The sequence below is a fragment of the Varroa destructor genome, unplaced genomic scaffold (genome assembly GCF_002443255.2).
Source record: "Varroa destructor unplaced genomic scaffold, Vdes_3.0 BEIS01000006.1, whole genome shotgun sequence".
Lineage (NCBI taxonomy): Eukaryota > Metazoa > Arthropoda > Arachnida > Mesostigmata > Varroidae > Varroa > Varroa destructor.
Genome location: NW_019211459.1, coordinates 14,913,599 through 14,938,788, shown reverse-complemented (window position 1 = coordinate 14,938,788; position 25,190 = coordinate 14,913,599). Strand labels below are relative to the sequence as shown.

At 40.5% G+C, this 25,190-nt stretch overlaps 2 protein-coding genes and 1 long non-coding RNA gene across 13 annotated transcripts in view; 2 read left to right on the top strand and 1 right to left on the bottom strand.

Moving 5' to 3' along the window:
• The window catches only part of LOC111252799 (uncharacterized), a 94,540-nt gene extending 80,456 nt beyond the window's left edge, over positions 1–14,084 (top strand). For 2 of the 4 annotated variants that reach the window (XM_022811259.2, XM_086992366.1), the window contains exons 5-13: positions 170–976; positions 3,968–4,060; positions 4,360–4,520; positions 5,638–5,799; positions 6,168–6,402; positions 7,567–7,918; positions 8,159–8,374; positions 9,876–10,075; positions 10,426–14,084. In XM_022811259.2, the coding sequence (XP_022666994.1) occupies positions 170–976; positions 3,968–4,060; positions 4,360–4,520; positions 5,638–5,799; positions 6,168–6,402; positions 7,567–7,918; positions 8,159–8,374; positions 9,876–10,075; positions 10,426–10,655 (2,456 nt within the window). In that variant the 3' untranslated portion in view covers positions 10,656–14,084. Of the gene's footprint in view, positions 1–169; positions 977–3,967; positions 4,061–4,359; positions 4,521–5,637; positions 5,800–6,167; positions 6,403–7,566; positions 7,919–8,158; positions 8,375–8,854; positions 8,908–9,875; positions 10,076–10,393 lie in introns of those variants that run through there. The other 2 variants (XM_022811261.2, XM_086992367.1) reach the window with 2 other exon arrangements.
• A 945-nt stretch (positions 14,085–15,029) lies between these two features.
• LOC147754900 (uncharacterized) lies at positions 15,030–18,919 on the bottom strand. 5 transcript variants are annotated; one of them, XM_086992369.1, is made up of 3 exons: positions 18,718–18,919; positions 17,044–17,141; positions 15,030–16,782 (listed from the first exon to the last, which is right to left on the bottom strand). In XM_086992369.1, the coding sequence occupies exon 3, from the start codon at positions 16,649–16,651 to the stop codon at positions 15,872–15,874; it is 780 nt and encodes a 259-aa protein (XP_086848495.1). In that variant the 5' UTR covers positions 16,652–16,782; positions 17,044–17,141; positions 18,718–18,919; the 3' UTR covers positions 15,030–15,871. The 5 variants fall into 5 exon arrangements, with proteins under 5 accessions (XP_086848495.1, XP_086848496.1, XP_086848494.1 ...); XM_086992370.1 differs by having other exon boundaries at positions 17,044–17,124; XM_086992368.1 differs by lacking the exon at positions 17,044–17,141.
• LOC111252885 (uncharacterized) lies at positions 16,657–24,955 on the top strand. 4 transcript variants are annotated; one of them, XR_015329843.1, is made up of 6 exons: positions 16,657–16,809; positions 20,266–20,445; positions 20,899–21,085; positions 21,564–21,619; positions 22,006–22,326; positions 24,662–24,955. It is a non-coding gene; the product is annotated as an uncharacterized LOC111252885 (long non-coding RNA). The 4 variants fall into 4 exon arrangements; XR_015329842.1 differs by lacking the exon at positions 22,006–22,326; XR_015329844.1 differs by lacking the exon at positions 24,662–24,955 and having other exon boundaries at positions 22,006–22,609.
• The last annotated feature ends 235 nt before the right edge of the window (positions 24,956–25,190 follow it).

Genomic DNA, 25,190 nt, shown 5'->3' with positions numbered 1-25,190 from the left:
GCTATTGGTACCATGCAAAACAGTTCCGTTGCTTTTTTTTCCTGTTCTAATAGGGAGCCTATCCGCATTCAAGTCATATCACGACTGTCTTTGATCTGAGGCCGTTTGGAACCTGTCGTGTGATACGTTCTCCGCTCTAGCCGTGTTTATCATTTCATGACTCTTTCAGGTGATGGTAGCCCCGAAGAGGTGTTTCACGACTCCAGACAAAAACACTTTCAGCAAGCTGATCCCTCGTTCACGCAGCGTGTAGGCTCTGATCCAGCACTTCCTGATCTCGGTTCGTCTGATCATGCTTCTCAAACGATTCAGGCGGCCGCTCCTCAGCATTCATCCTTTTTGAAAGACTCGCAGGTTCCGCATGTTCCACAAAGCTCACAGCACTGGTCTAGCAGCTCAGTTTTGCAACAGCAACACCAAACGCAACAGCAGATCCATTCTCAACAAGCGGTTCATCCTGTGGACTCTCACCGGTTGCCATACCAGGCGGCGTCTCCAGCCTCGCGAACTTTACCCATCATGCCACCGCTCATGCAATTACCCACCAATGCAGAAGTTCCGCAAACACAGCATCAGCAGCAGCAGCAGCGGCCCGTGCTATCGCCATCTAATGGCGCACGATTTGCTGCATCAGAAATGAAGCCGCCTGCTACTCATCATAACCAACAAGGATCCCCTCTAACCGTATCCTCGCAAATGATGGGAGCTCATGCAAAGCTTCACCAAAGTATACGGACCATTACCGCGCCCGTTGTCCAGATGCCCAAGACCTCGCATTCTAGCAGAACCCCACAGACTGTTGTAATAGATACATCACAACCAAGTACTGGGATGGCCGATGGGACATCGGGTGATGCCTTCGTTGAAGGGGCCATCCCAAGTGGAATGCGCGAACAGCAAATAACCGTTGTGGACAATGACACAAAGAAGGGATATGTCATTCATTTCCTCGTCAGAGATAATGACGAAAACTCAGGTATGTATATTGTTCAGCGTATTGTCAATTAACGTTCATAATTAACATGTTAACTTCATGGCATACATATAAATAGCAGTAAGTTATATATTAGTGGGTATGTATATTTATATATTATTTGCTTCCTACCAAATGATGCTGTATTTACCGTAATGGTACTTCCATAACAGAGCATTTGTGTGTAAATGCGAAGAGACGGTAACAACCCGATGTCGTTACATGTATTTTTCCCGTAAGGTGTAGAACTGATAACGGACACCTATAGCCAGGCTAGTTTTGCCTGTGAGAAGCGAAAGCTTGATGGCTTAACATTCAGTTGATAACGATAGTATACTGCATGCACAAGCGTGAAGTAACTGAAAAATGACATGAAACACCTTTATTGTGGAATTACTGTGACACATAATGAGTAATTGATATTATCAAAGCGAACTGGATCAATCCAAGGGCCTCCTGCTTGCCATTTTGCTGCATAGCAGGTCTACCCTTACAGCAAGAAATGTTCTGCCCGCGTGATACGAGCAAATACGGCAGATTTCGAAGTTGAACTATGCGCCGCTGGCACCCGAAATCTGGCTGGCAATCACCTAAAATCTAGCGAGTGGTCGAATGGGGTGTCAAATAATGGTCCTAGCTACAATCGCCCTCAGGGGTATTTGCTTTTATATTTGCCGAAAATTAAATCGAGTTACTCGGGAGGCTCACGAACCGTTGTCGTAGCAATGGGAAGCAGGCAGGCAGGCTGGTCATTTGATGACAATACCATCCTCATGCCTCAATTAATTTATCAGGTAAGCAAAGGAAGATCCAACGTTGGCTTCAACCCGCCTATTTTCCCGCCCTAAGCATTCTATGCGATTACAAGCCTTTTCCTGCTCTATCGATTTGTTTTGAGAAGCCATGGATAGAGGAATTACATATGGGAACGCTAATAGTAAATATGTAGTTGTCCGCAAGCGGCGAGAGCGCTAACACAAATGTACAAAAAAAAAAAGAGCACAGAACTAAGGTGAGATATTTCAAACAAAAGCATTATTCTATTTTACCCCTATTTAGTTGTATGATAAAAAGTCGGCGAACATTTTCAAACCACTGACAAACGATATGGTTACAAACATCCGTCTTTTGTGTCATTGCGTCTTGCGTCATAACTGGTCTCTTTGGCGCATGTCTCTGATATAACTTTCGCTGTTAGATTATGTTACCACGCGACATCTTCATGGACCTTTGTAACATTTAATAATCCTTATTCTTACGCAAGCACTATTTCTCAATCTGCTCTAGAGGACATTATACGAGATCCTTCGTTAAGTTTCGAAACAATAATTCAGTCTTCCCGCTTCGCAGTATATATCTTCTTCGATTAATTTCTTTCATGCAACGACAATGAGAATTTTCCGTTGAACCTGGGGTCAACATTAGCGATTGTATCGAGGGGAAAAGTTTACGTTGTGTAAACAGGTAAGACAAAAGAAGTACTTCGATAATTTCGAAATTGTTAGCACGAAATGTCAAGGATGGGCTTGCTGAAATCGGATTACGGCATGTTGTCCTACCTACGATTGCTACATGCCAGCCTTGCCAGCACGCTTGCACACGGCTTGTCAACCTCTTGAAAACGCTTGCCGATATTTTAATCGACCTGCAGATAAAGTGGAATAATGCCGTTACCACAGGCAATCTGAGAATACCTTGCCTTATTGCCGTGCTATAATATATTTGAAACAATTTTAATTAGATTTAATTGATCAAGGTTATATTTGATTGTATGCATGTGTGTAGACAAAATTTACGACGGCAAAACAACCCCAACGCCAGAAGAGTTCCAATGTGAGCAGCGCCATTTTCAGCTTTATCAGTAGTGGTTTCTGGTTGAAAATAGCGGTCTGGCGGGGGACTAGGTTTTTAAAGAAATGCGCGCATTGTACAATACCTGGTCCTAGACAGTATGCGCATGACGAAGACAGTTGATCAGCATTTGTTGGATGGGCTCACAAAGTTTCACAACTAACAATCTTGTATTGAATAATCAGATATTTGACCACAAAAAACAATCCTATGTACCAATAGAGTTTCAAATTGAGCAGCACATACGCCCGTTCATCTTACGATATAGAAATTTACTAAATTTCTACGTTACCATAGTAACCTATCCATTCTTCGAATACGTTACAACAGTGTTCAATGTTATCTTAAATGAATGCTCCTTCCGTTTTCAGCTTAGGCTGGTAAATATCGAGTATAGATATATAGCAACCTGTATTTGACCGTTAACGTATGCTGTCGCTATTGGAGAAAACCGGACGGTATGGCTATGTATATGTGATTACGCCGGTACTACTCAGGTCGTCGCCATCTAGGGCCTCATATTCAAGGAACCTTTTCGAAAATAACAGCCGTGGCAAACGACATTGTCCCGATGCACACAAACGGCCAGTCGACTTAATACGTGACAGCCGCGGACCGTCCTACCTCACAATCAGGCAGTCAATCAATCATGCGAATAGGAAGAAAGGCATGTACCACAGAAACCATCTTTGCTGTGCAGGCTCTATACTTCACAGACGTTCGAAGTTGCTGTGAGGGGAACCTCAGCAATCGATGCCCCATACAATACTTTTCTTCCATTTGGATAAGTTCCTATTTTTATAATTCAGTGCGGGCTTTTTGACCGCGAGCTACGATTTGACCGATGGTTTGCGCTAGACAAGCTGTGACATGAATCAAGAGAAAAAGAAACATCGAACTAGAGAATCGACTAAGGGATACTGTCTGCTGTATATTGGCGCAGCAAAATACCCACAATTAACGTGGGAGTGTCCAATGCCTGTTAAATGGGTATCGATAAAAATTATGATGACTTATAGTCGAAATTCGTGGATGTTGGGAAAAAATTAGGAACTAACTGCGTATGAACAAAATTACGATAAACACAACTTACCGGCAATGTTCTCTGCCCGAGTAACAGCGACTGTCGTCATATATTTTCAGACGGGACGGTAGGTGGTTTCGACCCAAATTCGCCAGCTTTCCACGACTATATCCGTCAGATCATTCGCCAACAACAAGAGCAGGAAGACCAAGGTATGTCAACGAGTTTTACCTCGTTCAGTGATTGGTTCGTCATTAACTACTATACTACATCGACAATAATTTGCTTCTTTTCTACGTAATTGAACCATCTCACGGATAAGAGTGTTGCATTTTAGAAATACATGAAGAGATCTTTTTTTTTTAGATTAATTTTTTAGATCCAAATGCACATAACGTATCCTCTTATACAGCATGACGTAATAAGGCTGTTACTACAAATTATAGTCCTACAAAATTTGGTGAACAGCCACGGCGCTAAATGGCTCTATTTATTTGGGTATAAATTCCAGACGTTGTACAAACCATGGAAATGTCTCCTACGGCCAGCAGTAATAGTAGTTCAACTATGGCTCCGACCGCGTTTGCCACTATGCCAACAGCAACGAGGGTGCCTAGGACTACTTTAGCGCCCTTCATTACGACAACGACAAAAACAGCTGTAACAACTGAGGTAAACTACTATAGATTTAACTTCCATTCTGACGACACGTTTTTTCTAAAGTAGAAAAAAGTTCTGTTCACGTGAAGGTCCACCGATAGTATCGCGCTAAGTGACGGTATGTTTGTTGACAAACGAATGGCAATAGTTAAAGAACGGTCTCTGATCGGTCTGAAGCTCAAAAGCGGCAGCAGGCCTTTATTTGCTTGCATCAATTTGGTCTACCTGTTTTCGCTCCAAGTGTACCAGGCCATGTCGGTATGAGTGGGCTACGTATCGTCTTGTAACCATTTTTCAGATCAGGAACAAACGAAGCGTTCTGACTTCCAGCAGGCGCTCCTTCTCATCGCTCTCAAAATGTTTACTGACTGACTTTTTCTTTGTATGCATGTGTAACGTTTATCTCGTTGTCACAGTGTAACTTTGTTCAGCATCGTTAACGCTCAAGCAGATTGGGGAAACGACAATTTCTTCATCGGTGATTTGTACGAACGCATGCAGCTTGTCCAGATGCTTTGGGGGACCAATCCTTTTTATTAAGATGCACAAATGCATTTATTGGCTCGATTTGTGTCTGGATCCGTCAATCGGTTTTCTTTGATCGGCGATTATTCTATCGGAGGCTATTAGCCTCGTTACCCCTTTATGCTGTCGTTGACAAATTATGTAGATGTATGTTCGTAAGAACGCTGCCCATGTGTGCAGATGAATGACATATGTATTTGTAGTATTGTTTACGTATATAGAGCATCGACATAACTCAGATGGCTGGTGTCACTTAATAATCGAAATAACTGGTTCACTCTCGGCGTGCAGCATAACAGCGTCGGCTATCTTCACAAGACGTAACGCAAGCGACACGTAATTGGCGAAGGGAACTCGCTCGTTAAGAAGTAACCTACTGAACTAGTAGGGAAAAGACCCATTTATTAGGAAATACAGGAGCACATTGACAACGTACTCATACTGATTTTTTATTGATTTGTAGAAATGTAGAGCACTTATATTTAATTAAACAAGTTCATCAAAGCTGTTGTTAACTTGCTACTCGTATCGCGGCCGAACGTAATTTGTTTTTTTTATGTACTGCATTGATTGATGACGGTTATATTTCACTTTGTCTATCCAGGCCCCGACGAGCATAGCAATGACGTCAAAGTCTACATTGACAAATAGTACGGTGACCACGAAGAAACCGATCGAAGTTTCAAGCACAAACCGAATGCAACGCCCTCTGGCCCCAAAGGTGCCTCAAATTCGCCCACGAGTACAGGCGCGATTCTCATTAAAGGTAAACGCACTCACAGAACGCGTGGATGAACGCATTCGATATTTTGGCATTAGCATTTTTTTGAAATAGTGTTTTTCAATAATAACCATAAAATAATGCATAATCTTTACAAGCAACCTATGCGCTTACCTTACCGTCTCTAGCGTTTTTTTTTTTTCGTAATTATCACATACGCGTTGCACGGTCGCACTTTATAGCGGAATTGAGAGACAGGATGTTAGTTCATGGTCGCCTTTAACCAGTGCCACTAATACGTTAATAGTAATCGGTTGAAACAGAACTAGTGACGAGTAAACAAAAGTCGTCTTAATAAAAGCGGAAACGTTTTTAGAAGTTGCGCAGCATTCTCGTTTTTTGCCTCCTGGCAGGCAACTACGAAAGGCCCTACCGAAAGCACCGAGTACGAGGACGACGAAGAGGACGATGAGGGGGAACAAGAGGCTGATCCATCATATACAGATGATGCGGTAAGCGTGGCCAGCGAAGATCAGGATTCTGGACGAAACAGCCAAGGACAAATGCGAGCTAATCAAAACGTCAGAGTAAATACTCCACGGCCTCAGAGACAACCTCCTTCATTTAAACACCACCGGCCATCAAAGGGTAGGTGTGGGAGATAGTTTTCTGTTAATAATTTTGTTTTCGCATGGACTATACACATATCTATACATTTTGCGCAGTTATATATAATCATTGAAGATATTGTATGCACAATAAAGTTAAAGAAAAACATTTAGTAAGTGTGAAGAATGTCGGCATCTTAATTTTTACTGATGCAGGCAGGTTAAGTACTGTTGCCATTGCCATCTAAAACTACACGTTGTTTTTAGCTATCATACTACGTGCACAGCATTATATATATATATATATATATATATATATATATATATATATATATATATATATATATATATAGAATGAGCAGTTCTATGAACATAAAGGTTACCGCCTTATATTACACAAGCAGTCGCGAACAAAATTATGCACTTTACTTCCGTAAACACGCGACGTGACCAAGCTGCTAGTAAGTGGCTACGTTTGGGCAGTTTTCGGGTCGGCCAGCTTCCGTACCAACCCAGCTGTTTAGCTGTCGACCTGTGCCGTTGATTTTTTTCTTCAAACGGTTTCTACCCTGATCTGCTGTTGTTGCACGTAATCAGACAGGGCGATTAATCCAAGCGTCTTTTTGATTCTCTTTGTGACACTATTTCTTATTGCTGACCCATTGTGATATAATACCTGTAGCGCTCAATGGTGGGCATTCATAACAGCGGCTCGATGCGGTCCGGAACTACGCAGGGTTCAATGTTGCGGAGTACTTTATCGCAAACTGTTATATAATTTATCCCACTAGATTTGAAGCAGCTGGCTTAAACCGCAGAACTAAGACGTTAAACGCGTATCTAGTAAAGGAAAAATGCTGTTTAGGAGGCAACTTGCATTTTTTTAAAAGGAAAATTGAGGAAGTGAATCTGGGTAGATGCTAATTTATTTTACTTTATAGAACCTACTTATGAACTGTGATGTAGTGTAGTTCCTAACTAGTTAAGTTAGTACAGACAGAATGTTCTGCAGTATAGTCCCGTGCCTAGTTCAAATTCTGTGTTTTACGGGTCTGTTTAACAAAAATGTTTTTCTAAAATGGGTGATTATTCATTGCCATTCCTGGGATGTACCGAAGCATTGTAGCAGCAGTGAATTTCAGAAACCCTATCTAGAAATATCGATAAGACATAATAAATATATGTTTTTTGGCTTTTTCTACAGTTCCCACGATGGCGGCTACATCTACCATGCCTAAAAACATTCTGAAAGACAAATACATGCCACCGCCGCTGCCGCCCCCAGCTTCAACGATGATCAAGCCGGCGCGACCGGTCTCTAATGAGGGTCACCAGTCAACTCAAGCTTCGCCCTTGAAAGTGATGACTTCTACACCGTCTACTGTAAAATCATCGACTGCTTCGACAGCGCGTCCACGCCCGACCAGACCAAAACCGATTTTCTACAGTGAGGCAAACCGCCGCGACACGACGAGTTCCTCACAAAACCCGTTTAAACCGCCTTCTCCCATCGACTACCCGCAAACAAATCGACCCCTAAAACCCCCGACACAAATGTACATAGTTGACTTTCTTGTACCGCCTCTACTACAGTAGTGTTATTTTTAACAGATCGAGCATATGCAGTGAAAAGAAAAGTAGACTATTAATCGTAATAGCTATTATAATTATTACGTCTTACAGCGCGCCTGATTCTTTACGTATATAGTCACTTTTAAAGTTCAGTATAAAGAAATTAAGTTTGGACGTTAAATTGTGTGTTATTTGAACGGCTATTTCCATTATTCTGAACTTAGATTCTCATCAACGAAACAGCGCGCAACATTTGCCAATGCACCGTTCCGGCCTCCAAGTCCTCCAAGAACAACTTTTCTTGGTCGGATCGGTAGCGTGCCAGGATTCGAACCACAGTTGATAGAGGCCGAGCCCCAGCTCAGCAAACTTGCGGGTGTGCACGTTCTTCCAGATGGTGGTCTTCTTCTGCCGGCGCCTCAGTTAACACCACAATACCCGTAAGTTCTATAATGAATAGGAAAATTCACAAAATACGACACTCACGGGTAGAAATGAGATTATATGTTTTGCCCATAAGCGTTTTGACGAGACTATGATGCGATTAATTTCGAAAAATACTGCGCCTATCATTTCAGTAAACGTTGACAATGTTGACCTACATCTGTGCCTCGAAATCTGACTAGCTTTTCTATGATCGTATTTGATCGAATGTCTTAATGGTAGTGTTATTTCTATTCATTAAAGAGCTCGCTTGCGTTTCACCCACAAGAGCGTTTACTAGTAACATGCACATACATGCCCGTATGTTTTTAAACATATTGTAAGCATATCATGTACATACACCCATAAGTATAGAGGATTTTGGCAAACTTAGCGAGTCAAGTGTTGCCCTCTATCATACGTTTTACTAAGAGGCTTGCTTTCCGTAATCGTATTGAAACATGTACTGTACGAGTTTGCCCGACCCCCTCCCGTAGCAAAATTTGGAAATCCCAGAAACTTGTCGGCATAATGAACCAGTAACTTTAAGGTAAGACTGCCAAAATATCTAGCCTTTCAGTTTCTCGGTGTTGGGGATTTCGAGCCGGTTTGATAACCCAAATGTCACATAATCAATGGTAAAGATTCAGGTGGTTTCTGCTCGTCTGCTTTTGCTGGTCTACGTTTTGTCCGTGATTTTTCGTCTCAAATTTGTTATCGCACTTTCGATTCATGTCGCAACTGGGATAGGAGTCATTTCATCATTTTTGCTTTTGACTATTCCTCAGTGCAACTTGTTTCTATACGGGTAATGTAGTTCAGTTACATCTTCTCCTGACTTGATACGCGTATATTCTTTCTGCTATATGGCAAGTCAACTGTCGGATAGCTCTATGATCAAGAAGGTTACTAAAAAACGAAAAAAAAAAAAAAAAAAATATTAATCAGAAGGGTTGTAAGCTGTGAGATAAACTGTATATTTCTGAATTTTCTATTGGCCGTTTACCTTAAACAAGGCTAGGCTGGGTCCACGATCGCCGTAGCGCTCTGTGTTTCTCACATAGGGTTTTGGCGACGATGGCTAGTAGCATTGACGTCATCTTCGGGCTGTGATTTGGTTTTCTGTCGTATAGCCAAGGACCAGTATCAATTTTGCATTTCTTATCTTCTGTTATTTATGTTATTATTATACATTCTGCTCTGCTTTTTGAAGCAAAATTCCGACCATCGAATTACAGTCCCCTAGCATACTGCGGTCTGTTGGGTAGCTTATGGTTAGAGTATGTGCGTGCACGCAACATCGGTCCATTCGCGTCTTGGCCATCGTTATAGTGCATTTTGGAATAATTATCATTAACTCTAATTTTTCCGTTTTGTTGAAAGTTTGTCTTCTTTCTTCTAAATTGGGTATAATTTTTCAACATGGTTTATGCGTATGTCTTTATTCCCTGCACGCGCTAATCATCGTATTTACGGCGGGCCTACTCTCTACGTTCCTTCTTTTCTGCTAACTTTCAGGCCGACCGTGGCCATTCCTCCGCCTCCTCCCGCGACCCAAGCCGACCCTAATGCCCAAACAAATCGACTCAAACGCACACGAAAGGTAAAGGGAGGCAAGAAATCGAAAAAGCCTAAAAAGGACCGTTTTGGCATCGAAATTGGAGGCAGTCATGGAGACGATGATGACGACAGCGGCAGCGGAATCACCTTGTCGCTTGGTAAGACACCCATTTGTGGTAATGGTGATCTTACTTAATATTACATTATTGAGAATTATTATTGTGGTTATTTTAGAAATATCCTATCTGAAAGGCCCTGCGCGCAGATAATTTAGAACCACCTATTTGAAGCAACACGGTGTTCTTGTCTAGTATTTTCAAGGTGACATACGTTGCGTGCCTCGTTCTCAGTGTATCTGTGTACGTATATACGGTATAACTTCGAATAAGAACCGCCATTCATTCGTCTACTTCACTCATTGCAAGTTTTTTTGTTGTCTTGTTTAATGTATCGATAACACTCTTTCTCACACAAAGGCCGTACATCTATATCTCTTCAATATTCGTAGGCGGCGGTGGGAACGATCGAAGACACGTCAGTCCCCTAAGTATTGCAAAGCACATCTTCCTACCTTTCCTGCCCAAGCCGAAAGTGAACCTGAACGGACGTGTAGTGTTCGGCGTCGTTCTTGAGAACGCGGCCAAGTTCGGCCACAAGAAGTTACGTTCGAATGAAGAGCCTCAGGCAGTGGCCGATATCAGCCTGAACGGTCACACTATACACGACCACACGCAATAGACTACAATTGCCTAACAACCTACAGCATCCCATGATGATATTCAAACCTTTACAGACCTTAACACTCAACCAACTTTCACCGTGGGAAATAGCACCGTGGGCACTATTCGGCACATACCTTATCAGAAACTACAGGACGAAACGGATTGGAACAGGGAGATCGGCCGTGTGCTGCCGTACCGTAAAGCTACCAACGTACGACACGGCTTCCAAAAGAGACCACCTTCACGTCAAGGTCAACTGTTTGTCGCTTGATCCAACTAATCGACCTCAATTCGATTCTCCCGCTGTCTCCCTCCCTCCCTCCCTCCCTCTCTCTCTCTCTCTCTCTAATATATATATACATAGAGATGTTTTTTAATCATGAACTGTTCCGGACGGACAGTGTCGTTAGGTATAAGTTAACTTGTCTACATCTGTCATTCTTTATACATGAATGGCACTTCTTGGGATATGATAGTCGTGAGCGTATTGTTATTTCTATAGGTGAATTTGAAACAATGCCATGATGTCGTTTTCTAAACGGTGAAAATGAGAAACTTGTAATAATAGTGGCAATGAACAACCTCACCATAGTGGTGCTCGTACGCGTGAGATCCGTCTGTATCTGGGTTTTGCGAAAACGGCCACAGGGCGGATAATTGAAGAAGACAGTGTTGAATACGGGTCGGTCTTTGCATGTATATGTGCTTTGGGTGATATATAGTAGTGACTATGTTTATTAGATATCTTATAGGTTTCATATATATATATGTATGTATGTTATTACTTGTTAAAATAATTAACCCCCCGGAGAGTTCTGTGGTTTGTTGTATACCTGGACATGTGCCAGTGTCACACACCTTCGTTATCAATTGCAATTGAAACACGTTACGTGACACAGGGACTCAAAATAGAGCCGCAGGGAGTTAGACCGTATTCCCCGCTGGTGTCCCGCCTTATTTTTGAAGTCGAATATGAATTTATCTCGATCGGAAGCGTTCATTGATGTACCATTAATACTCTTTCGCCAGCGGTTGAGAAGGCGTCCACTGCGAATGTACAGAAAAAAGAACCAGGTATTGAGAGAGAAGGGGTAGACATTTTGCCTTCTGGGCGACTTGAGTTCTTTTTAAGAAACGCTGTGGTACTATGTCTGCCAGATCGAATAGGGGTAGGGCAAAACATCGTGGGATAGGAAAGAGATGACGAGAGAGGAAAAGGAAAATGTTGAGAAGGTGAAGGTGGTAACCTGTAGAATAGGCTGCGATGGCGGAGATCTTCAAGCACCGAAAGGCAAATGAGGTCGAGTTCAAGGATTTTGTCCGCTGGGGACAATTTTTTTTAATGTCCGCGTCATCTGCTTTTTCATTGGCTTTCAGCCGTGCCGCAAACCACTAACGTCTCAGGCGCATACGCAGCTGTTCGCTCACGGGGCTTATTTATACCCGGCACCTGTTGGCGGCTGGGTAAAAAAGTTCGAAATTGTGTGTTATCATTACAGCAGGTAGGTGGTGCAGCATGAGCCAAGAGAAAGAAACCCATTAAATTTTTAACAATGGGGGAAACAATCCGCAGCACTCATTAGGGAAGGTACAATGATGTACAGCTGACACGAAGCAAAAACATGAGCAGTGCTCACCGGTTACTATTTTTTTTTGTTGTCAATTAACATTGTATGAGATGCGGTTCAATAAGGTGGGCTTGAGCTAATCTAGCGTAAAGAAAGATGTGGCCACCTATAACAAATGACTTGGGTCAACCTCATCAGCATAGGTATACTAATATCTGCTCGTGTTGATTGCGAGCAGAAACGCAATCGCATGGATTTTTTTTCTGCCTCATTTGTCACGGCAGAAGAAGGAACAGTTTTAGATTTACATTTCGCTGCAGATTTTCCTTATAATATTGTTGCGCAGCTACTACCCATATATAATAAAAATACAAACGACATTGAATATGAAGCTCCGCTGCTCCTGTATTGAAGTACGTATGTGCAGTAGTATTACAAAACCTTCTTGTAGGCAATATTTAGCTAAATTTCAGTTGGGCCCTTACAAACTTCACTCATAACCTATAGTCAATCACAGCAATCGAGAATTTCATGGAACTGTTCTATTTTTCGTCGTGTTGGATTCTACCCAGGACAGGACCTTGATTCGTTACCCTCTGCTTGACAGTTGAACAATTAGCGTATGCACATAATTTATATTCTTATTTACCACATGTGTAAATACGCCTGAAAGTAAATCACCTGGATTTGGTTGATGGTGTACAGCTTTTTATAATACAGTGTGAATACACATTGGACATAAATAGCTATTGATAGATATGAGCATATGTTACTCATACGATGTTATGTGAAGATCCTTCGTAATGCTAGCCTTTTGCCGGATCACGATCGTCCGCGAGCTAGAATACCGATGGACTAGCTTCATACTCGATGTACTGATGGGTTGGAGTAAGATCGAAATGGACCAAGGTTATAAACCAAAACGCCGGAGAACCTGAGAGGTGCGATGGCATTTATTTATAGGTAGGCCAAACCAAAAGCAGGGCGGATCAACATGAAATTGTGCTCCTAAGGAAAAGAAAGCAGTTTAGTAGTCATCGAGTGAAAAAACCACGTGTCCGGTGTTTACTGTATACATATTGACGAATCTCACAATGTGCCGACTATTGGAGAGGTCATCAGTAACTACTGCCAACATACAAATGCGACGTGTATCTAACGATGAACACATATTATACATTGTCAGTTTTCGCTGTTCAATCGAAAAGCTAACGCCCACGTTACCGGGCCTGATTGTCCAACGCCGCTTTCAGTAATACCTAATTACTAGCCCAATTAGTGCGTTTACGTAGTGAACATACCGTCGACCTGGAGCAATAAACAACAAATTTGTCCGAGATAGCCTGGTTCATTTCGGAATTGACAGGTCTTTACAATGAAAATAGGTTTAAAATAGGCTTCTTTTGTGTCATCGATAGACTGAACTTGTTTTAAGCGGGTAGTTGATAGATCCGTATCGTAAACTGAGTACGTATTGCAAAAACGTATTGCAGAGATCATCCCTAGGTGGCTCGAGAGCGTGGCATGATTACATTTATGCACCGCTTAAGATCAAACGAAAATAGGCATATTTATTGTTGGTCCTAGATATGCATTAAAAGATATTATAAAACTATATAAGATATATCGAACGTTACAGAGATTTATATATGTTGTATATGAATGTGTGTTGTTACTGAACGCGTTGATCGCGCCAGATAAGTAAAATTATATAGAAAACATATTTATGTCAAATAGAAAAAAATGCGTTCGATGAGCCGGTGCTCAAAAGGCAATAGTTATTAATTTGATGGAGGGGGAACTGTCGTTTTTGATATATCATGTGAACCCAACAACTGTTGAATAAACAGATTATGTAAAATTTCTTACAAAACGTCGATTATTGTCCTAATTACATATGACATAATCTATATGGAAACGATTCTTGATGAGGAGTGTTTTGCTTACGTGCACAGCAAGGCATCCAAGCTATATCTGATCTGCTTGCAACAGGCCGACTCCTGTCGGCGTATTTATCATCATACCGATAATTACAGCAAGTTGATAGAAAATTGCAACGCGACGCGATTTTTGAAGTACTTATCAGAAACATCTACGGAGTTCTTTAAAAGGTCACCCACTTTTCCCAACTTTTGCCGGCGAAACATTGCCATTAGTGCTAATAGCGACGAGCACTCACTGTGGAACGGACTCCAAGTGGTGTTCATTAATGATAATTGTTAAGAAACATCTGTGATGACGTCCTGCCCCTGATCGTGGCCACACATCCTGCGAACTCCGCTACAGACAAACAGAAATAACAAATCACAGTGGATGTTTGAACTACCGTTGATGCTTGTTTTCGACTGCCTGCGACTTTCTGGCTATCGCTATGACTGAGTTTTTTTTTTAAGTACGAAATTGTATTTGAAAATGAAAAGAATCCTCACACGATATCTGTAAAATACCTAGCAAGCTCGTTTCGAAAGTTTGCAGACAGGTACACACTAAGGAACCTCATTTTAAGATTTAGTCCTATTAACAACTCGGTTAATTTGAAGTTAGTATGTTAAAGGAGACAGAATACTTTCGGAGTTAGGCTCAAGGTACAGGTTTCGAAGGCCTAAGAATGTTGTAGTTTCAATAAATAAACGACAAATTGTCCGGCCAAGTCCACTTTTGATGTGGGGTAAAAAGTCTGGATTTTTCTTAAACTGAAAAACATTTAAACCCAATTTATTATATATACGTTACTACAATGAAGGAAATGAAAACATATAATAAATTATTTCAATCTAAGGGTTGGTTACTTCGAATACGAGTTAGCAAAACGTTATTATAAATTCATGTCGTTCAGTGATTCAGTTGACTAATTTATTTGTCAAATTATAATTATTATAGAAAAATGTTTGCAACAAACTTGAAAAAACTACATATATAATTGATACGCTATTATTTCAATTTTCATGCTTTTTCATAGAACGTTCCTGTTATAAATTTACAGAACGAATGGTTCTGTTATAAATCTCTATATAAAAAAAAAAGCGCGCAGAAGGCAACAGTGCGTTATTGAATAGCAAAGTCATGACAACTATTCTCATCTATTTTCAAAGAACTTAAACGGTAGCAAGAAAGTCGCAAATTTTTATACCTCATTCATTAGTAAGCGGTTAGAGAGAATGTCCCGAAAGAAACCGATGGTCTTCGGCGACTCAAATATATGGAATGACCTCAAACCGAAGACTGAACTGACTACCTCAATAAAAACAAGTAAGTTTAGGTAATAGTAATTTCTGTCCACATGACACAGCTTCGCTTAATTTTAAATTAGGTATACGTATTGAGTAAAATTCATTTTAGGCAAACGATTTAAGGTATAAATAAGAAACGAAATAAAGTATGAATCGAGTTCATAAATCACCTATAATGTCGGAAGAGGTTTAGCCTTGAAACAGCTTTCGTTCATTGCGAAAAAAAAAAAAACTGTAAAGTACTAAGGAAAGGTAAGATTTTTTTTTCAACACTTGTACGATGTAAGGCCTCCATTATCACAAGCAACAAATTGTACTACATCGGGCATATATTAATCATATATGCCCCCGGTAAAAGCCTGTCAAACAATAATGCAATGTATAACAAACAATATAGCCGTAAAGAGAAGCTTACAAATTTATGAGGTTTGCTTTTAAGATAGAATCTTGAATTCGTATGCAATTGTTCCATTGAGAACGCCAGTCTTCCAGAATTCGTCCTGTACATAGTACGCTAAAGGACTAGTAAAACCCCTTTGAACCGGGTATCTCAACGAATCTAGGCAGCTTCCAATAGTATCAAACTGTTCTATCCACTTTTGTGCCACTGTATTATCATTGTTCAGAAGGGATACCGAGATATTTCCTTTTATTGGCCATTCGATCGATGTATTAAGTTTAGCAGTACAGCCGAATCGTAGGCCGATAACAATGAAATTCTCGTCATGAACTAGGTAAACACTCGCCGCAATCGGTACTTGATCGACGAGTTTCTCCTGGAAAGGACTGCTTAAAATGTCCTGCGGAGAGCTTTTTTCGAAATTTACAAGTCGCTTCAAAATGGATTCAACGTTAAACAGAAAAACCGCGTTCTCAGGACTGTCGTCTTCGCCCAGTCGATCCTTTACGTTTACATACACCGCATTTGTCATTGTGTGATTGTTCGATTTGTAAGAATCGTTGACGTCGAGCTGCAACATAACGAATTTTCCCAGAAGAAGCCCCATTCCTGCAATGATCATCGCGAACGCCAACGCGCACGTAACTTGACCGCTTACGTAGACGATTTGCTCAAGACGTCCGTCTTTGGACAAAGCAGCTTTCGGGTACTTCGGTGAATCCCGTTGTTTTGTTCGGGATTCAGGCGGTTCCAATACATCAATAACAAGGTCGGAATTGCAAGGATCGCACGACGCCGCAACAGGACCCATCATGCGAACTTGAAATTGGTCCTGCGTTTAACCCTGTATCGTTTTAGTGCGCAGACAGAATATACCAGTCAGTTTCTGACCAAGCACAAGTTTCAACCACGAAATGAGTGGGCAGTCGATCGGGCCACCAAGGCCTGAAATGTAAGGAAACAATGCCATGGGTGAGTAATTTGGAAGATTAATGTAAGATTCTGTTTTACAACATAGACACAACAAAAGTATCGTTTGTCTGTATTGATACATTTGCAAACACAAAATGCAATTTTTTCGGCTGGATAACTTCACGAGGATATATTCACGATAAACATACGACGCTTCCGCTAAATGAAGACCGAAGGGTTTTAAACAAATCAAACGACAGAAAATAGAATATGCAAAAAATTGATTCACCGTACTATATCAACATTTTTTGCATTGTCTTGTATCAGCGAAGGTCGACTAGAATCGGCACAAATACGGGATGATCCACAGAATGTCTGCAATAATTACCAAACTCAATATGGACATCGGGCACGTTAACAGACCTTTCTATCGCTGTGTTGTATTGTTCCCAGCCACCGGCCCAATATGCACATCAAGAAGAAACAATGTTGATTAACACGGATATTTTCAGTGGCTCCGAACGATTAGTTTCAAACAGATTGCAGAACGCTTCAACCCACACATAACATATATATGTGTAATACAGGTAGGTAACTGATCGAAGTCTGTAGGGGCATAGCCGTCAGCCCATAGATACTTTCATAGCTGTGCTGGGGTCCGGCTTCCAGCGACAAGCGGAGTTTCTAATGAATCGGATGAAAATAACACTAGCGAATCGAGCGGCTGTCTAAAACCCGGGTTGCGATTGAGCGAGGGCAATAATTGTTGGCCTGAAGCAGAGCTTCGTTAGAGCGCGCAACCGATTCAACACGAGCCAATCACGACTCACCCTGAGCGCGTTTGGTAAAACCTGAACATAGAATAAGAAAAATCCCAGTACCTTTACGTTCTCAAACGTTGTTTTGCATTACATTAATGCGCTGAACATCGTTGGCACACTGTGTACTTACAGGTTATTTAGGTAAGGACCGCATACATCATACTTTGCTGGACCAGGCGACAATTGGTAACCTTAGCAATTGCTCATTAAACAAATGCAAACGCTTAAACACATCTTTTAGCTTTTCGACAGACAAGAAGCGCAGCGGACAAACTTTCTTGGCGAAAGCCATGCTTTTCAACTGGCGGTAATTGCAGTTGACAACGTGGATACAACAGCAGGCGTGAATGCGGGCGGTAGTAGCAAGCCACAAGCAGATAACTTATCAAGAAATAAGAGATCATATAGTAAGAACAGATTCGAAACTGAGGCAACAAAAACTCCCTGTCGTCGTTTCGAAGCTATTCTCTCCCTATGGCAACTATAAAAGAGTGCCTGACCATCGAAGAACTTACGACGCTGACAAAATGCATAGAGAACCGGTAGAACTTTAGAATCCACGAGAAGCCGTGGGTCTCAACAGCGAATAATACGAAGACCATGGAGCCTCATCTCCGAAATGATACATTTTGTTTATTGTTCTTTTTTGTGCTATAGTGCTAATAGTAGAGCAAATCGCAATATGCTGAAAGATCTTGAAGCCTGCGAAATTTTAAAATATAACCAAGGGTCTAGCCATACAGTTATTAGATTGATATTCATTAGCTGTCTCAAGTGATTTTTATGTTTAGTTCATCCAAATCTTTCGCCTGTTAATGTTATTAAAATTTTCCCAGTTGATTTACTTAGCTAACCATTCTGGGGAACAAGTACACATTATCATTAGCGAATTAACATAGCAGATCCTGTTTCATTATGTTTTGATTAAAGTATCAACAGTGTTGTTGCAGAGGAACTTTTTTTACTTTCAAGTTTTCACCATGCAAGTTCTAAATCTGCATGTGATTTATACCAGTCTTAAGCTATTCTTGCGTGAAAATCATAAACCGTCTAGTAGGATAGCTGATGCCTCGTTGTATACGATCGTCAAGACTAGAGATAGAGCTAAGCATATGATACGCGCAATAGCGATGAGCAATGCACCTACCTGGTGCGCAAAGAGCCGCAGGTGGCGATATCGTGCAGGTGCGATAGTGCACTGTTAACTTGAACTAAATGAGGCCGGAAGCTCCGACGCTCTAAATTGTCAATCAAAAGAGAATTCGTTTAGTGATACTGGTCCACCTCGATACTGATACTTTTACGACCAGTATCCTAAGTCGGATTACAGCTGGATTCGTAGGCGTCTGCCAACCGCTGAGAGCAGCGGTAGCCGGAAAGGAGACGGCAGAGTCGGCGTCGCCAGCGGACAGCGTTCAACCTTGATAACAACTTCTTTCCATGGCTTGGCCACCAGCATTTTCGTCTTTATAGGCATGTTGGCCTGTCTATAGGAACCCACTGTTAGCGACAGCACTAGATTTCTATAGAATGGTTCACCAAGAGATCACTACCTTAGCACTGTAATGGTCCAGCTTTGCCGTTTCATACAAGTTCAGTATGAAACTTAAGTAAGTACAGTCACAATAATGAAGATCCAGACACTTTTGCTTTTTTCAACAATAAAGCCGTTTTTGCCGCAACGAAACACAGCTGAGACAGAATCCGCTGATAGGAGACACCCTATTTAGTCTAAACTTGCTTGAGTCCGTTGACGATTTCGAGTTGTGCAAACAACTACGGTATCAACCAACATGGGGTGCTTCTAGGCCGCTCTTAGACAAGGTAGTGAACTCCAGTTGTATGGACCGGCTTATTGGCTGCACGTACTCCGCTCTGAAGGATCCCTCGAAGTCTTCTAAGCCTATGGTTTGCACTCTCATCTCCCTTATTTATGCGGATGATATCCTAGTTATTGCGAAAAGGTATTCTGTATTTTTCCTTTTTTTTTTTTGAATCCGAGAGTACTTTTGGAAATTAGAAATGCGATGTCGGTGCGATACGATCGAGTCCATCCACTGAAAGCGTTGCAAGATGTTACCGCCATTGAATGGTCATAATGGTCTGCATACTCCTAACCGCTTAAGCGACAATCCAGAATCTGTCTGTATTATCACATATTATTTCTGCAGAGATCTAACTGTTTCTGCTGTTACTATCTGTCATCGGAATGCCCGCTGCAATAAATTGGAATAGACTAACAGGACAACTATAGGAGAGTAGAAACATTTTTTAACAATAAAATGTGGATTTTACATAACTGATTCAACTTTAAAGGAGTGGCTTAAGATTTTACATCTAATAAACATTCTTACGCAGATATTGATTTTTGACTGTCTCTATTCGATATCCGGAATAAGTTAACGGAACCAAGCATATTAGGCTATTAAAAATATGTTCGAGCGGCCGAAATCAGAGGGCATGTCAGCCTCCGTTATTCCAGATTTACATCAACTTGGTTCTACCAAGTCCTGGGGTAGGCTCACATTTTCGAAAAAAAAATAAACATGTTAAGGGAGTCAACACTATTAGCTGCAAATCGACTTAGCCTCTAATTCAGACTAAGCTGAAAGATCAGACTAACTATATTGAACTATAGAAAAAGATCTTGCATCTTTTACGATTCTAGATGATAATTAAAGGTCAACCATTTCAGATGGAGGCTCAGGCTAAAAAGTGATCCCGATCCTCATAACCCAAAGGAAATCCAACACCAAGCTCGAATACATTAAGGTTGAAGGGCACAGGCTCAACTCGTTGTACGTACGAATGTCACAACCCGAAAGGTAAAACAATAGAAGCTTCAAAAGTTCAGGCACAAAAAAGCCGGGAAAAGGTACGAACTTGGCTCCAAATCCAGCGGCTTAAAACTATCAACTACAAGACAAACTTATCTAACATTCTACTTCAGCAGACATTTTGCAGTAGAAGGCACTAACTTAAGGCACATTTATGCTTAATTATACTTCGATTTTATTTCCAGCTGATTAGTAACTATGAAGAAAAAATTGTAGAATTTGATCTAAGTTTTCCATACCTAAAAGTAAGTGAAGAGTTCAGCTAGATAGATTATTATAAATCATTTCGTTCACGGCTTCCATCATGTATTATGTCAGACATTGATTTCTCACTAACGAGATATCTATCTGCCCATACTGTGATTTATGGAAGTACTAAGTAAAACAGCAATAAGTGGCTATCAGCTGTTTCATTGATAAGACTTATTAAATCTTCATATATCCTATACATATATGTTATTTATTATGATTTGTTTGTTAATTTTTTTTAGGACAATGACAAGTGCATATGAAGTGTGATAAACAAATAAGTAATTTGATTAAATCAAGTAAACATAATCTCCTCGTCTGTAAAGATTACATCTTCCAGCAGCCGCTACAATATACTCCCAAAGAAAGGACTGTCTTTAACAACAGGGACAAGGTCCCAACGGGAATCTTGCTAGATAATAATCAGAGGTGAAGACCGCTAGTGCAATGTTTATAACATATCGCTAGGGTTTTATTCGATCATTAGAATGGAATAAGCGACAACGTACCCGAATCATTTTCAATAGTAATCGTTCATGTTGTATCTCTAAGTATTTGGAGAAATATATATATATATATAGTCAAAGAGCTGTATTATTCAGACACATACGCAATAATCAGGTATAGTCTAACGTGATCGATGGCCGTGTTACGTTCATTAGACTGTTGAATCCAAGATATGGCAGCATGAAAAAATTACACAATGCAATATAATTCAAAACAAAAAAAACACAAGACCAATATACGTCGACGTAATTATATAGAACCGGCGTTAAATAAATTATCTATATTATAATATTAATAGTATCATTATCAATTTCTTATAAGAAATAGAAAATAAATATCTTTTCTAGATGTATAATAGCTGGAAATTTGATGTGTTCTTTTTTTTTCGGATTTTTTCAAGGCGCCACTGCGAATCGTCGTCATCCAAAACTCGTCCGTGCCATCTTTGTTTATATGGTAAGGCAAATGATGCTTATATATTTCTGTGCGATTACTATTCCATCTACGCAGCTGAAGACGTTACAGTTGGTTATGTCTTCAAGAGCTCGTGGCCATTTTATTAGGGCAGTGTTTTCATTTTTAGTGGAAAAGTGACGATGAATAACCATGTTAATGGTCAAACGTCAGAAGGCGAGAGAATCTTAGTTCGATTACCTTATCGTGATTGAAGTGATGATTCTAGTTCGTAACCGCAGTACAAAGCCTGTTCGATGAAAGGCGACGGCAGAACTCTAGAATAGAAATAGTGCCTTTAAAAGGCATTTTACTCAGGAAGCTATCTAGCCGGAACGGCAGGCGTCAAAAACATACGTTACTAACAATAGCACTATAATGACACTTAGCCATTTTCGGATATCAACGTGTCCGATTGTGGAAACAAGTCTTTCAAGAGTAGCAAAGAAACCGTACAGCTCACGATAGGACACGCCGTAACAGGGCTAACCTGCAAAAGTTACCATTCACTTTGATGAACACAAAATTAAACTTGCCTTTGACCTGAAGCAAAGCTCCTTCAACAGGCCTTGAACTAGAAGGGAAGCAAGAAACGAAGAGCACTAATGAGTTTGAAAAAAGCGAGGAAAGAAACGAAAGCAACTTAGCCAGGGGATTTACAAACAATCGAAACGGCATTGAAAACTTGTGGAAAAGCATGACGGCACATGGTAATGTAGTGTTCCTGTATGTGTACCATGATTGTTTATTTTTATTCGTTCTAACTATAAATGAAAAATACAACAGCGGGACAAAGCAGCGAAACTGGTAAACAACAATATATTAGAAGCAGTTATGTAAAAGTGTCATTGGGCTTTCATCACAAGGCTTCAAAGAATAAAAGGTGATTACGTGTGAGAGCTGGGCCTAGATCTATTACGATGATCTCTGCTTCAGCTGTTGCGTATACGGTCGAGCTGATCAGTTCGAGGAGTTGACCTATGAGAGCTATCGGGGGGCACAGTTTATAATAAAAGTATGATCTATGAAGTGCAGCTTGGAAGGGTACGATCTTATAACGTGTTGTTAACGTCTACGATACCCTATGGTTATATATTTTTACGATTTTTGCGCACGATTAGTAAGATAAAATAAGAAGACAACAACGTATTTATACAAATAGAAGCACAAAGTATTCAAGGAGATGGTGAAAGACTTTCTTTGAGGCTAAAGGCCATCGTTTTTTATATCACGTATGAGAACTATTAGTATTAATTAATATATTTAATAGTGTATCTACGTTTTATAATCGACTCCATTAGGCAACAATGTAGCACAGGGTATACAGGTCATACCTCATAAACAAAAATTGATCAGTTGCTTTTGCTTATATGAGGCCAACAGTACTCACGCGTCGTCAACATTTCTCTTGGACACAGCGAGACATACAAAAACAACTGTAGTTAAAGTTCAGAAAAGTGGAAATTACTTAATACTCACATAGCAGAATGTGATGGCCTATGGCTGAAGAGACGGTGCGCTAAGTTATATTAGAATGTACTACTAGCAAGACATTTGGAGAGTTGTTAGTGTTGTTAGATTTCACTTAACGGAATAGGCAACACTCTGCCTTAGAGTGTTGCCTATATCGTTCTTGTATATTTCGAAAATTTGTAGTTATCATATGATGACTGACCGAACCCGATTGCCACTGCTCATTAAACATACCCATGGGGCACCTGAGCATAGCTGCGACCTCAACAGATTCGAGCACATACATCGTTAGCAGCAGCCACGTTTGGCGTGGCCTAAGAATACATCGCATTCAAAAGATACGTTCGCTATATGACCACATTATGACAGCGATAAAAAAACAACGCCTCGAAAATGCACGTGAACAAGAAGCTGGGAAAAGCCTTTTGAATACCGAATGAGCTTCTCCGTTCACCGACTTTCGAATAGGTTGCCGTGTTAATTACACTAGCACGATTTGATTTTTAGCATGCGTAAGTACAAAATCGTTCCTCTCTGAGTCGATATAATTAGCCGAATTTATTTTTGAAGGCTCCAGGAGAAGTAGGAGTTTGGTCCAGGTAGGACAGTTATGACAAGAATGCTCCGTATGTCAATCAATAATTGTGATGCTTTAATATCTGTTATCGCTTGTCATCACTGTATCGTTGCCTATTCTCTCAAAGCGAGCAGATATCATAAAGTAGATGAGTTCGCCTAAAATGATCTTCCACTAATTTTTAATAGTTCTACGTGTTCTTAACTTAGAAACCATTTGGTTATTCCTGATCATAACAACACTGCATGAAGATAGAATAGTATTTTCAATTGATCTTTCGAAAAATATGAACGTCGCTAGGATTTGAAAGCCTATCGTTCAAACTGACGAGAAAAAGGTTACCCAAATCTATACAATATTATAACACAATCAAATAGGAGTAATAATTGATGTGACTGAGCCCGTTATTACACATCTTATAATCTGTATCTATTTATCTATATACCAGCGTATATGGTATTTGTATTGTTCGATAGTTTTGCCGCGGATTGATCACTAACCAATAAGATCTATTTTCCCTTTATGCCCTTAATTGTAGTATAACATATGCAACTAAAATAAATTCAGAATTAGATAAAAAGAAGCTAATTTTTTCTTTAATATTAATTCAATCGATCGATTAATCAATCAAAGTTTTATTGCATGGCACCACAATATGAATTATGTTTCAATCCTGCTCTTCAATAAATCGATAAATGTACATATTCCGTCAACGTTAAGCGGAAAAAATCAAATTATCCGTTTTTCGTCATTAACCTAACTTACAATTGTTCGTGAAAGAAGAACATACACAAATATACCAACAAGCCTTCAGGCAATTGGATGTTGACAAAGTTTCAATAAAAATTGAAAAGTTCAACGGTAACAGAGTTGTCCATTAAAGTCGCATCAATCCAAGTTCGACCACGATTAAATCGATTCTACCGTCTGCCCTGGCCCGAAATACTCCCTTTGCGACGTAAAACTGTGATAATTGTTTTCGTTCTCTTCCACAGGAGCGACTACAATTGCCTACTGGTCAAGCAAGCGATGCCCTTAATTAAGGGCCATAAGGGGGATACGAATGTTCCCAGTAAATGAGGAAGCCAGCTGTGTACCTAGCGAAATAACGAAGGAATTTTTGTGGGAATGGACGCACGTATGAACGCCACAATTGACGCGGCTTCTACGTTTCCGAGAAAATACGGTGCTTCCACATAGGTTCATTTAGGCCGACTGAAAATACATAAACAAGGTACAGCTGTTGCTGCTCTGCACAACACGAACGTTTGCGCTGTCGGCAGCGTCGGAGGAGGTGCGAAGTTGATGCCTCTTTTGATTGCTTTGACCGTTTCGAGGAGAAGTTCTAATAATGAGATGATTAATAATAATAATAATAAAACAAGTAGAGGATGCCAGTACGTAAAGTGGAAGCAGTAATGGGTGCGTCTGTCCTTGGCTACGCGCGTTTTAGCAGTATACTCCATAGCGCTGCGGAAACGGTCACTGGCTAGTGATTTTCATTATGAGCAGCTTTAGTGGCAA

Excerpts from the sequence above, each read along its gene's own strand:
- LOC147754900 (XM_086992369.1), bottom strand. The coding sequence starts at position 16,651 with ATGATGGGTCCTGTTGCGGCGTCGTGCGATCCTTGCAATTCCGACCTT.